The 14,168-nt window shown below is 41.4% G+C and overlaps 1 protein-coding gene across 1 annotated transcript in view; it reads left to right on the forward strand.

The window, feature by feature from the left end:
• The window catches only part of camkvb (CaM kinase-like vesicle-associated b), a 45,771-nt gene extending 33,235 nt beyond the window's left edge, over positions 1-12,536 (forward strand). Inside the window, exons 2-11 of the mRNA XM_034121551.1 lie at positions 1,077-1,184; positions 1,283-1,414; positions 3,148-3,222; positions 5,229-5,367; positions 5,948-6,068; positions 6,178-6,253; positions 8,266-8,402; positions 8,572-8,650; positions 11,245-11,332; positions 12,155-12,536. Of these exons, the coding sequence (XP_033977442.1) occupies positions 1,090-1,184; positions 1,283-1,414; positions 3,148-3,222; positions 5,229-5,367; positions 5,948-6,068; positions 6,178-6,253; positions 8,266-8,402; positions 8,572-8,650; positions 11,245-11,332; positions 12,155-12,535 (1,323 nt within the window). The 5' untranslated portion in view covers positions 1,077-1,089 and the 3' untranslated portion in view covers position 12,536. The remainder of the gene's footprint in view (positions 1-1,076; positions 1,185-1,282; positions 1,415-3,147; positions 3,223-5,228; positions 5,368-5,947; positions 6,069-6,177; positions 6,254-8,265; positions 8,403-8,571; positions 8,651-11,244; positions 11,333-12,154) is intronic.
• Positions 12,537-14,168: the final 1,632 nt, after the last annotated feature.

Raw genomic sequence — 14,168 nt, forward strand, 5'->3', positions numbered from 1 at the left:
ACATTCAGGCATCAGGCTGTTTGTCGCTGGTGATGCAACTCAAAAAATCGAATAAATTCATTGATTTATAGCGCAGGTGAACCCCTTTAGCAACCAACCAATGCACACACACCTTAACTGTAGGTGACCATTATTATTTTACTGTAGCACACTTCCAAAAACTGCTAATTTGCTCTATTTTCTTGACAGGGAGAAACCCTTCTCTTCCCTTGAAACACAAAAATAACAACTCACGCTGACTATAAAACATTTTACTCTCAGTAAAACTACAGAGAAACCTGCAGTAAAGCTGCTGCTCTCAGATTTCACTCGGAGCTATTTGTGAGAGGCACAGGGAGGCTGCGGCGCAATTAGGTGTTCAAGTGTTGATGCAGAGCCAGTAGAGTACTTTCCAGTAAATCCTCTCAGAGTCCAGGGTGCTGTAATCGCTGCCTCCCATTGCTGATGGGAAATGCTTCACTTGTTGCTGGGCTCTCCGTCTGTTTTAGCCGTTTCTCTCTCTGCTCCCTGACCCCTGTGGTCTGCAGCGTTCACCCCACAGAGACACACACAGTCCAGACTTCACATTCCCCCTCGCTGTTTTATTACACGAGGTGGATATTAGCATAAAGCTGAGCCTGGCCTTAATTAATGCAGGATCACGAAAGGCTCCGTTACAATGCAGAGACTGCCTCTGGTGGCTCTTTAGCTCTCACTTTTCAAAGGCTATGTCAGCAGTTATTCTTAGTGCCAAGTCTTTTTGCCAAGTCATGATCTACAGTGTAATATTGTGGCACAGTGCTGTGACATCAAGTTTATATGAAAATCTATTAAAAGAAAAGACATTACACCCTGATGGACTGACGAATGTGTTGTTCTCATGTTTATATAATGTTTTATTATCCTTTTGACTTACATTGATTTAGCTTATATCTTATTTTAACATGTTTTTTCACATTTATTCTATTTTATTTTATGAATCCTTTATTCTAAAATGGAACAACTGTCACAAAACTCAATTTCCCCTCCAGGGTAAATTCATATTTCTGATTAAGAACTTCATTTCTTCTCTCCCTTTTCTGTGTTTCTCCCCCCAGGTCAGGAGTGGCCATGCCATTTGGCTGTTTAACAATCGGGGAAAAGAAGGATTATAACAATCCTTCGGAGGTGACGGATAAATATGACTTGGGTCAGATTGTTAAGTCGTGAGTATCTTCTTCGTTATCTCTGATCCAAACCTTTGTAATATGTGTGTTACTCAAAGTGATTTCACCTCCAATGCCTTGATATGCTCATTTCTCAGGGAGGAGTTCTGTGAGATATTCAGAGCCAAGGACAAAAATACGGTTAAAATGTTTACATGTAAAAAGTTCCTGAAAAAGGACGGGAGGAAAGTCCGCAAGGCTGCGAAAAATGAGATCCTCATCCTAAAGATGTAAGTGAGTCATTGTGGATTCCTGTGTTATATGCATGATTCGTTTAGTCATGAGATGGTGAAGGTCTTTTTTCATCTTCTTTAATACTCACTTTACAGACAACATCAATTTTCTAAAAGGAAATCACAAAGAGAAAACAAACGTAGGTGCTTGCTTTAATGAGAAAAGTCAAGCGAACCTCATTTTGCTGAGTGATCACACACACTCGCTGTTTCTAAGAACCTTATTTATCTCAAATTCTCTTTCTTATCAAACTTCAGGTAAAACCCACATTAGCATAACCCGAGCCTTATCAAACAATTTGCCGCCGACAGCAGGCGAAGCGGTGGAGCAAGATGAATACGAAAGAGTGATTTCTTTATATTCAAAACATGAACTCATACTCCTCTGAAAATCACACCATTAAGACACCCCACTGCTCCTGCTTTTATCTTCATATCATCATGGGGGTTTGAGGAAATAATCGAGTATGATGACACTGTCAAAGGAGGGGAATAATTGCTGGCAAAACATTAAACTAGTCTTGAATTTATAATGCTTTGATTTAGGCATTAAAAAAGAAAAATATTCATAATGTTTTGTAGTGTTATTCGTTCAAATGAAAGAAAGGACCCACACACTGACATATCTTTGTACTGACAGTTTGGTTGCTTCACAGGCCAGAGTTTTAATGACATTGAATACAGTATAGTTTCCCAAAATTGTCCTCAAACACAAATCCTGATTGTGCCAGAAATTGGACTAAACCCAAGTTTTGATCAGGTATAGCCGAATAAAACATTACAGATCATTGTGAAAAAATGATTTTGGTGTTACGTAGTACAGATATAATATGTCCTTAGCCTACATAATTGTTTGGCTCTTGTAGTTATCTATGTACAGGACTTCTACAAATGATCACGCAAAGCTATTCTGCTGTTGAATGAAAAACATTTACGGAACAGATAGAAGCTTCAGACATTCAGGCATGGAGTATTTACTGAAGTATTTTGTGTTATAGAACAAAACAAGAACATCTCTTAAGCTTGTGTTTACCACAGACCTTATTTTATCTAAGCACAAACACATTCAACAAAATAATTGACTTCAACATGAGGGAACTGGATGTGGGAAAAATGCGAACTCATTTCATACCATTTGCTAAAATCTTCTTCCCTTGCTGCTGATGTAACGGACAGTTCGACACTGCACCTGTCAGTCATGACGCAAATAGATAGTGACGCACAAAGGTCTCACAAAGTTAATACTCCATTCACAAAGTCACACACTGACTCTTGTATGAATAAGGAGGCAATTTCAGACACAGCTTTTTCACCATTTTGAATTGTTTTAAAGAATAACCTTGAAGAAACAGGAGCCTTTCACAAACTTCCTGCGTGATCAATTGTTTGTTTTTTTCCCTTTTGGACTAAATTCATTATGAATGTTCCCAGCTGGTGCTGTGTTTGTGAAAGGCGTGATCAGCTGTTCAGCTCCATGCTGCTCCATGGCTGTCTTTATGCCCACATGAACGCATCACATGACATACATCTGGTTATCTATGGATGCACATTTGAACATATAGATCTGTGTTGTGAAATCAAACTGACCGTGCTCCCTCTCTCCGTGAGGACTGTCGTTTATTATACATGTGCATTAAAGCTTCACATTATTCCCTCCACTGAATGACTGATGCTGACATCATTCTTTCTCTCTTTGTTTCTCTCTCCGTCTTTGTGACACATCTCCTCAGGGTGAAGCATCCAAACATTCTCGCACTGGTGGATGTGTTCGAGACAAAAAAAGAGTACTTCCTCTTTCTTGAACTGTGAGTCAGATGTCTTATTAGCCAGGGGAAAGGTTCTCCGCTGTCTTTGCTGTATCTCGGGCCTGCTGAACTGTACGTGTTGATGGTAAACTCATGGGGAATGAGCTGTGTAGCCCGAGGCCCTGCAGATAGGAGAACAGCGCTGAACTCCACTCATTTGGTATTCAGATACGATCTCTGTGCTACCTGCTACATTCTCACCAGCAAGTGTTCTTGGGGGTTTTGATTTCCATGGATATACTTAATGCGAGATACTCGTCTCGTCCTTCGAGGACATTTGATTTGTAGATTCAGAAGAAAATGATCAAACACAAAGCAACCCTACGGGGAGATGATTAAAACCATTTCCCTTTAATAGGTGTGGTGTTTCGTGTACATTTTTCAAAATGTTATTCCTGGAAGTACGCAATTAACATTTTACTATAAATATACAATGTGAAATTAGAGAGGTTTTTATATTACCAGATCTGTTTCTGTGTGTCTTCCTGAATGACAGAAGCCCTGAGAGGCAAGAGAGGAAGTCAAATGAAATCAATGTTGTATTCTTCTGCTTTTATTATTATTACATTACGCTTCATTTAGCTTGATCCAAAGAGACTCACAATGTTTAAGATTTACCCCGTATGCCAATAAAGTATATTAAATACCAGTATTCCAATGAAGTATATTTAATGGAATTAAAATATATTACAATTAAAACAGCTGAAAAAAAAGGTTTTACCAGGGTACTCCAAGTGTCTTAAATTAGTTTTTCTACTGGGGAAAAAAGGTTATACCACATAAAGTCAAAGAATCTGCCCGAAAAAAATGTCAGGATATAATAACTTGTTCTTACTTTATTAGTTTTGGCAGGTGATTTTGTTTGTTGTTATATTCATTTTGGCAAAAGGCTGAAGTGCACCACTAACCCATCGATTAAATAGGACTTTGAGTGACAGATAAGAGCAGATCAAATACAATTTAAAAAGTGAACTAATGAAACTAATCAGTACTAATGAAAGTATTGTTACATAATTTGCAAACACCAAATATGTTCTTTGTGTAAAGAGTGCACAAAGGCATTAAAACTCACCTGGTAGGTAAAACATATAATCATTTTGTTCCTACAGTATTTAGGAAACTAGGTAGTGGTGCAGTTCAGCCAAGAATGTCAAAAACAAATAAAACAAAACATTTCCTGAAAGAAAATATAATTCAGTTGCCCAAACTTTTTTTTTTGTTTTCATAGATGAAATGATTTTAGAAAGACAATACTTGCAAAACTGTTATTCATCTGTTCTTAAAGTGGACCTATCATGCTATATTTGAATAATATAGTGTAGGACCATACCTATATAAAGGCATATTTATACTTTTTTTTTTTCAAAATACCAAACAGATCATGCATTTTAGCCATGCCTCATTTCGCTCAATTTGCACTTTTTTACCCCTGTTTTTGCAAGGGCTGATTCAGTGAGAACAGCACCACCTACAGGCCTGGCATATGTACTACAGCGTCTCCAGCGCTTTCGAACGGCAATGGCCGTGGCTGTCTCCTCCTGATTGGTGGAGTTGGCCCAATAGCCGTAGCGCCACCGTCCTGACGTCAGGACAGTGTTCAAATCTGGATCAGTTTTTATCAGATCCGTTGCAGCCCCTTTTTTAGAGATTTGGGTATGGAGGAAAATAGAGAGGGTTGTGTTTTCTGACACTTGGTGAGTTCCCTGGAACACCGGGGACACATATTCATGTACAAAAGACGTACAAAAGTGCATTTTGCATGATAGGTCCCCTTTAAGTAAACCATTGTAATCAGATAAAAAAATATCACCAGCGTTTATTTTTCCCTCATTTGCATTTTAAGGGGTCCTTTCCAAATAGCTAGAGAGCAGATGGAAACATTTGAAGAGAATGGGGGATAACAGAAAGATCTGCTTTAATCTGATAGCATTGCAGTTGTGTGCAAATCTTCCAATGATGACAGCAAACATGTAACGCATCTCTTCGCTGCCTTCTTCTACCCACAGTGCAACGGGCAGAGAGGTATTCGACTGGATCCTGGACCAAGGCTACTACTCAGAGCGAGACACCAGCAACGTGGTGCGCCAGGTGCTGGAGGCCGTGGCCTACCTCCACTCCATGCACATCGTCCACAGAAACCTCAAGGTAACACGCTACAGGACGCCATCACTGAGGAGGCATCTTACTGTTAAACCAAGAAATACAGCTGTAATGTTCTCCAAGAATTTCATCTTTTAATCTCTTTTTACCCCCAAAATGCTTAAAAGTGATCAAAATGCTAACCAGCCACACAAGAACAGAAAGTGCGCTTGATTAAAGACGATAAAGGAGTTCAAGATGAAGAAGACGGTTTAAATATGATTACAATTGAAGGCAAAAGTTCAATTAGCTTTTCCACCTCATAACCTCTTGAATGACCCTGTATGAGACTGTACGTTCAAACCAACCCATGCATTTTGTAATGGCTATACAATAAAATTGGGCATTTAGCTTCAGTCCAATCGTAATAAAATCCCAAACTTAAACTGAACACATCCCATTTCATTTCATTTAATCTGCTCTGAATAATTAAACTCTTGATGTTTTCAGTCTATTATTTGTCAGACAATTATCGAAAAACTGAATTCCCACCTCCTAATTGTCACTAAATCAAAACCATGAAATAAAAGAGCTTATTCATGAATATTACATAAAGCATTGACATTGAAATGTGCTTTTTCGGTAGTTGGAGAACTTGGTGTACTTCAATCGCCTGAAGCACTCTAAAATAGTCATCAGTGACTTCCATCTTGCCAAGCTGGAGAACGGACTCATCAAAGACCCCTGCGGGACACCAGAGTACCTGGGTGAGAATGGAAACACACCAAATATCAAATACCAGTTTGTGGATAATGTGATCTGGCAGCCTGTTGAGGCTTTCAGAGATGTAAAAGATGTTTCTGTACTCTCATGCAGCTCCAGAAGTGGTTGGCAGACAGCGGTATGGCCAACCTGTGGACTGCTGGGCAACAGGTGTCATCATGTACATACTGTGAGTTGTGACATAAAACCTAAAGAACATCTACACCTCATTTAAAAAGCCAACCAAATTCAGATTGGTTGACCCTAACCCCAACTGCATTCGAAATTTACATTTGTAACAGCAGAAAAGAGCAAAAGACAGTTTTTATTGAGATTTCAAAATCAGAAGATTGCAATAGCATTGCAGACAGCTTAAAGGTGGGGTAGGTAAGTTTGAGAAACCGGCTCGAGATACACTTTTTGTTATATTTCATGGAATAACATCTTAACATCCTGATAGCAATGAATATCTTAAGTGCTTTGACAAAAAATCCATAAAAAAATGTCATCTGTGGAAGCCGTAGTACTGTAAAAAGTACGACCAATCATTTTAGCCGGCCCGGCTAAAATAACTGGATGGCCTACCTGCCTGTCAGCCTTCCATCTGTGCACAAACTTATCTCGTGCCCTCATTGGTCATGTGCGCGTTCGTGTGTGTTGGAGGAGGGGCTCTGTAAGGAAGTGGCAGATTTTTTCCGGCTGTGTATTTTCAAATTCTAGCGCACTCGAGCTGGTTTCTCCAAAATTACCTACCCCACCTTTAATGTTTAACAAGAAGTACGCATACAAAACTAAAGAAATATTAAAGAATTTTTAAAGAATTACACAATTTACAAAATACACAGCCTGTAACAGTTCTGAATATGTAGCAGCCATATTGCACAGTTATTCACGGAATATATATATTGCACATATTGCACATGATTGGTATTTAACAACAAGGAATACAATAGAAGAAATAGTTACCATTGTAAATTGAATTGGTTACACCAGGGGTTTTCAAAGTGTGGGAAGGTGAGCCTCCCCTCAGAGAACATAAGAACAGCCGCGCCCCCCCTCCCAATTATTATTGCTATTATTATTATTATTATGGTTGTTGTTGCTATAATGCAGGGGTATTCAATTGCATTTCAAAGAGGTCCAGTAGGAGAAAATGTCATTACATGCTCTGTTTTCGCTGTCTACCTTTCTCTTTTTTGAGCACGCCATTTAAAATGACTCAGACTGTTTCTCTCTTCTTGTCTCGTCTCTGTGTTTGAATCTATCGTGCTGACTCACTGACTGCACCGATTTGATTGGCTGAGTAGCGTCACCTCCTTAAAACATTAAACAATCACTTTTTTAAACATTTTTAAAAAACATTTTCAACATCGTGGATAAATCCTTATATGCTCCCGGCAACACACTGAACGTCAACTTTGCCTCCTTATTACACTCACCCCTACTTTAGTGGGAACAATGAGTCTGCGTCTTTGATGCGCACAGGCGGATGATGCGGGGATGCAATGTAGACAGGAATAAACGCAGATCATCCTCTGGCTGAAGTCTTGACCGGTACTTGCTTTTTATCAAAGTAATTATTCAAATTAAAATAAAGGGCGGTGCCGGTCGTCAGCGAACCGAGCCGTTCTGTGATTCTCCAGAACACACAGATGGCCAGTCCGCCCCTGCCAGGACCGGTCCATGAAAATCCTAGCTTCAAATAATCGTGGTCATACTTCCTCCGTTTTCTGCCAGACGCTGTCTCCTCTCTCACTTTAGGTAACTTCACTAAAAATCGATCCATGTTGCCGCTCACATAAAGTTAGCTGAAGTTAACTAGCTAGATTTCACTGTTTTTCGTTATTTTTTTCTCACGCTGCGCCTCCCCTGAAGCTCTCTGGCGCCCCCCCGGGGAGGCGCGCCTCACACTTTGAAAACTGCTGGCTTACACTAAGACAACAAAAGTACTTTGTAAGTTTCTAAAAGACCATGGGTTCGCACAAAATCTGTTGACTTTTGGACTGCATTGGTAGATTAGAACTACATTTGTTATGCTTCAAAAGACGCAATCCAGAAAAAAAATACAATGAATAACCTGAATGAAAAGTAGTAGAAAAAATGCAGTTTCAATGTCTGGGAGTGTAACATTTTCATGTAATATAACATACTGTTACAGGCCTTGTTTATATTTAGTATGTTTGTGCTTTTTTCTCTGCCAAGACTGTCAGGCAACCCTCCTTTCTACGATGAAACTGACGACGATGATTTTGAAAACCACGACAAGAACCTGTTCCGAAAGATCCTGGCCGGCGATTATGAGTTTGACTCTCCGTACTGGGATGAAATCTCAGATTCAGGTGCTTTTAGGACAAAGTTAACACTAAAGAAACACAATGACAGCCCTTTCAAAATCCAAATACTGTTCTTCCTTTCTTTCCCCTAGAGTGGCCAAACACATGTCATGTTTCTGTCCTTAAGGAAAACAATCCCTTTTTGTTGAGTTTTTCTGTGTTTTCTCTCCGACAGCTAAAAGTCTGGTTGCTCGTTTGATGGAAGTGGATCAAGACCAGAGACTGACAGCCCAGGAGGCTATAAACCATGAATGGTAGGCACAAGAGCTTTGATGTATTGTGCAGACCATTTAAACCCAAGCAGTTTCATCATGTGATCAGAACAGCTGAAAAGACAGACTTTCCTTCCTGTTTGATGTCTCTCTTACAATAACATAAAGAATTACTTCACCCTAAAAAGGCTTATCACTAACGAGAACAGCATTGATTAAGCTGCAAGTTACCACCGAAACGATATTGATGTTTTACTCAACAATAAACCAAAGCAGTAAGTCTCTAAATATAGAAATGTCTGGAAAATCTGAATCAAATATTGGAGGGATAAGCAAAAAGTTAAGCACGGAGATTCACGTTTCCCAGGCAAGTTACTCTACTGATTTAGGTGATCCAATGACTCCAATGACTGCAGTCCCATTAGACTTGGTACAGAAATTCACGTTTGCCAATAGGGGCATTAGTAATCAAATTAAATGATGTTAAAAAAAAGATCCCTCTACCTTTTATCTAGCGCCATCATCAGGGCACTTGTGTCCACTACTTTGATTTATGACAAAATATCCAATATGACATTCCTATAACATAAAGTGTCATAAACCTAACCCTAACCCTAACACATTGCTACATCTTGATACTGATTCAAATCAGAAAATGTTAACTTTCATATTCAGGAAGTCATTTTCTCATAGACTTCTATAGAATCAGACTTGCAACCAATATAATCACCCCTTCTGGCCATTGTAAATAATGCAGGTTTAAGGCCCATCCACATTGGCTTCACTTTTCAGACTTGGAGACTAAATCCACTTATGTTATACACTACTCTATGATTTATGGCCACCGGAGAAATGTGAGCCCAATATTCATCTCTTTTGGCTCAGGTTTTGGTCCATACCAACTCCTGAGGGAAATATGTGTCTCTTTAGCTGCTTAATGCTCCACTCAGTTCACCAGCTAGAACTGTGTGTGTCAGCAGTTTGCAGCTGACAGGTGGTGTACCGTGGGTTTATAGAGCTTCTAATGTCCGGCAGTGGCTCAGTCAGTAGGGGCTTGGACTGTGAGCCGTAGGGTTGCCGGTTCTAGTAGTGGGGACTGCTACTTGGAGAGGTCCCAGTTCACCTCCTGCCCTGCCGTGGTGCCCTTGAGCAAGGCACCGGACACCCCCCTTCCCCCTCACTCCCATTGCTCCCCGGGCGCTGTACAATAGCTGCCTGCTCCTGGTACTAGACTCCTAGTAATAGACTCCTGGTACTAGACTCCTAGTAATAGACTCCTGGTACTAGACTCCTGGTACATTCTCCTAGTAATAGACTCCTGGTACTAGACTCCTGGTACTAGACTCCTGGTACTAGACTCCTAGTAATATACTCCTGGTACTAGACTCCTGGTGCTAGACTCCTTGTAATAGACTCCTGGTACTAGACTCCTGGTACTAGACTCCTGGTACTAGACTCCTGGTACTAGACTCCTAGTACTAGACTCCTGGTACTAGACTCCTGGTACTAGACTCCTAGTAATAGACTCCTGGTGCTAGACTCCTAGTACTAGACTCCTGGTACTAGACTCCTGGTACTAGACTCCTAGTAATATACTCCTGGTACTAGACTCCTGGTGCTAGACTCCTTGTAATAGACTCCTGGTACTAGACTCCTGGTACTAGACTCCTGGTACTAGACTCCTAGTAATAGACTCCTGGTACTAGACTCCTGGTACTAGACTCCTAGTACTAGACTCCTGGTACTAGACTCCTAGTAATAGACTCCTGGTACTAGACTCCTGGTACTAGACTCCTAGTAATAGACTCCTGGTACTAGACTCCTAGTACTAGACTCCTGGTACTAGACTCCTGGTACTAGACTCCTGGTACTAGACTCCTAGTACTAGACTCCTGGTACTAGACTCCTAGTAATAGACTCCTGGTACTAGACTCCTAGTACTAGACTCCTGGTACTAGACTCCTAGTAATAGACTCCTGGTACTAGACTCCTGGTACTAGACTCCTAGTACTAGACTCCTGGTACTAGACTCCTGGTACTAGACTCCTAGTACTAGACTCCTGGTACTAGGATGGGTTAAATGCAGAGAACAAATGTCACTGCGTGTGCTGTGTGCTCTGCATGTGTGACCATTAAAGAGGGTTTCATCCCTCCGATTCTATCTATCTTTTCTTTGGCTGAAAACAGCTGCCTATTGATGGTACTGGCTATAAAGCTCTGTTAACCTGAGGGAATCTGAGGATTCAACTGATCATTCTCTGTAGGCAGATCATTTCAAGCAAGCCCTTTTCCCTTTGTCACAGTGTTTTCACATTTTCATGATATATTATGGTATTGTAAAGTTTTGGTAGTTACTAAACCAAGTATTATTGGGTTAAAATGCTTGCATGAAATACTTTCATCAATCACTTAGACGTGTCTGACAGAGGCAGTTCCCGCTAAGTATAAACTGTGGACACCAATCGATTTGTAACAAGAACAAAGACAAGGAGAAAATGTCTCAGTTGGAATAACCCTTAAAAAGTTCAAAAGTTTGCCAGTCAACAAAAAACAAATTGAGTAATACTGTGCTGCAGCCAGGGGCATCTAAGGGTAGGATAGAAAGTAAAGTTGTGCTTTTCCCATTTTCCCAACAGGATCTCTGGCGGTGCGGCTTCAGACAAGAACATCAAGGAAAACGTGTGTGCACAAATAGAGAAGAACTTTGCCAGGGCTAAATGGAAGGTAAGTCGCTGCTCCTCCTGGCGTTTCATCAGAAAAACCTTCACAGAGCTCTTTGAATTGTTTTTATCTTTGCCATTTTTTCTATCTAACTATTTGGGCTAATATGAGCACCAATCAGGCGATCCAAGTACGACGTTAAAAGTCACACACTCAGGCAGCATCATGCAGGGTCTGCTCGGCTAATCTGCTCCAACAAACAGGCTTTTTGGTTTTTGTTATGATAGTTTTCATCAGAAAGACACTGCTAAAAGAAAGCCTTTCCTCCAATTTCTATAATGACGTCACGAAATATTAGAAATCAAAGTGCTTGGAGTTGCAGCACAAATACAGCAGAAAGATCAGTAAAAGAAGCTCGATGCCACGTTTTTTCACCAGGCTGCCACAAGTGACGCCCATAGCCGCGTTCACACCAAGTACTTTCCTGTACTTAGTTCCGGCACTAAGAGCCCCGGCGCTTTTAACCCCAGGGCACTTAGTACAGATCGCGTTCACACCGGAGTACTTTTCCCTGAGGGAAGATTACGCAAATGAGCCGCTGACGTCACTTCTTCTTCTTCTGCGTTGGCTTTACTGGCAGGCCACAAACCACTTCACGGCGAGTACAGTACAAACAAACAATTGAAAAGAGGCGCTGGTGCTCAGAAAAACTGGATTATGTGGTCATAACAGTTCAGGCAGTCCAGTAAGAGTTGCTGTGCTCCATGCTGATTTTTCAGGTTACATAATAATAATCAATTTGATTTATAAGCGCACTGTTTCATTTGAGTAAACAAAACTCAAAGTGCATCACATATTTGAACGTGGTTTGTTCTCCCTCAACAGAAAGCAGTGCGTGTCACCACCATCATGAAGAGGCTGAGAGCACCTGAGCAGAGCGACTCGAGGGCCGCCAGCCCCTCTGCTGCTGCCCCTCCAGACACCGCCGCTGCTCCCCAACCTGCCAGCGATCCCTCTGCTGCTCCCCAACCTGCCAGCAACCCCTCTGCTGCTCCAGCCGCTGCAGCCCCCCCCGAGGGAGCGCCTGCTGTCGTCACAGAGCTCCCTGCTGGGGCGGAGATAAGCCAACCGGCGCCGGAGGAGGCCGCCTCAGGCGGGGAGCCGCAGCAGCCGAGGCCGGCGCCGCAGGAGGCCGAGCCGACATCGCGCTGTAATGGAGAAGCTGCTCTCAACACAGCCACCGAGGGCGGGGACGAGCAGGGTTAGAGACCCCCCCCCCCACTGCGAAACCCCACCCCTTCCTATGTGACCTTTGCAGTCCCCACCACTGTACATTAGCTGCTAGCATGGTGACACTGACTCTGCTTCTCCCTCACTTGCAGCATTAGTATCATCTCATGGAGGCTGTGTGCTACCTTTCCCCGAGTGCCGCTTTCTTTTTACACTTATTGTGTCTTTTTTTCAATGACCCCCTCCGGTATTTTACATCAGATTAAATTAAACACTTCTATCTTCTATCACACATGAGTTTTAGGGACAGAAACAGATTTTCCGTCAAGCTGCGTCTTACAGCTAAAGTCTTCTTTCTTATTCCTCTCTTAAGAGATAAGAGAATATAGGAAAGGCATAATTGTGCTGAATACGGCTTTGATTCCTTTTTAATGAGCCGACTTGGGAAACTTCTCTGCGCCAGTCTTGCAATTACAGTATTTGTTCTTAGAATCAGTAGAAAAGTTTTGCTTCGGAAATGTTGACCTTGTACCGTGATACTCAGTAAGTGCTGGTCCTCTCGCATGGAGAAGATCACATATTCCTGTCACAGAGGGAATATGGTAATCTTTCCAATCTGTTATTGTCCACACTAACCAGTTATTGTGCGTCAAACAATGCTGGGATTGGTGACTGGGAGCAGGGGCGCCGCCAGGGATTTTGGGCCCCATGAAAAGATAATCACATTGGTTACTTGTGTTTTTCGTAATGTTCTAAATTTGTTTGGGCCCCTGTCAGTCACGGGCCCTTAGAATCGTCCTAACTTTTCACCCCCTTACGGCGCCCCTGACTGGGAGTTATTATGCCCGTTATTGTATTTTGAACTAGGCAGCTTCTCACATAAGCACACACGAAAACACTATGTTCCTTTGCTTACTTCCTGCTCAGGAAAGAACCTCATAGCTGTAAGTGTAAAGATTCTGTATATAGAGACCTTGGTAGAAGTAGCCAAAACAGCATGCATTCTCACTTTTTTGCTGTTTCATTTCACATTTACAGCCACTTGGTGGTTAAAGATGCGCTGCCGCCAAATGTATCGCAGGCCAGAGCACCCACGCCTTTTGCCACAAGCCATGCCGAGGCTACTTTAAAAAGCACACTATATATTATGTTGTCTGTCACCACTGTTCATTTAGCACCCCCTGTTGTCAATGTAAGTAGTATGAAACTGAAAAAGTCTTCATTACATAGCAGTTCGATGCATCCAAATGAATTTGTAGCTTTTCCTTTTTTAGAAACGTCATGACATCGTTATTCATCACGCGACTACAAATGTATTTTTCTTTGCTAGATCTCAGTTTACTTGTATGTATTTTGTATTTGATTGTGTCCTTTGTGATTAGACACTGACGAAAGGCGCCACATATGTCTTAATATTTGGTTGTAACTGTAAAGCAAAGTGTGCATTGAATGACCACATGCAGCTTTTAAAGGGAAAACATGCATCATTTTAGATTTGTGGTAACTTAAGGGTCAACTCACCATCTTTGCTGACCTGTATTGTACTGAAATAATTATGAATCATATGTTTCACATTTCTGAACACTTTTTTAAAATGCCATATCTGCTTTCTTTTTTTCGCTCTTTCATTCATGTTTGTTCCATAGATGTTTCTCCTTATACTTGATTA

This window comes from Trematomus bernacchii, unplaced genomic scaffold, assembly GCF_902827165.1.
Source record: "Trematomus bernacchii unplaced genomic scaffold, fTreBer1.1, whole genome shotgun sequence".
In the NCBI taxonomy this organism is placed as follows: domain Eukaryota; kingdom Metazoa; phylum Chordata; class Actinopteri; order Perciformes; family Nototheniidae; genus Trematomus; species Trematomus bernacchii.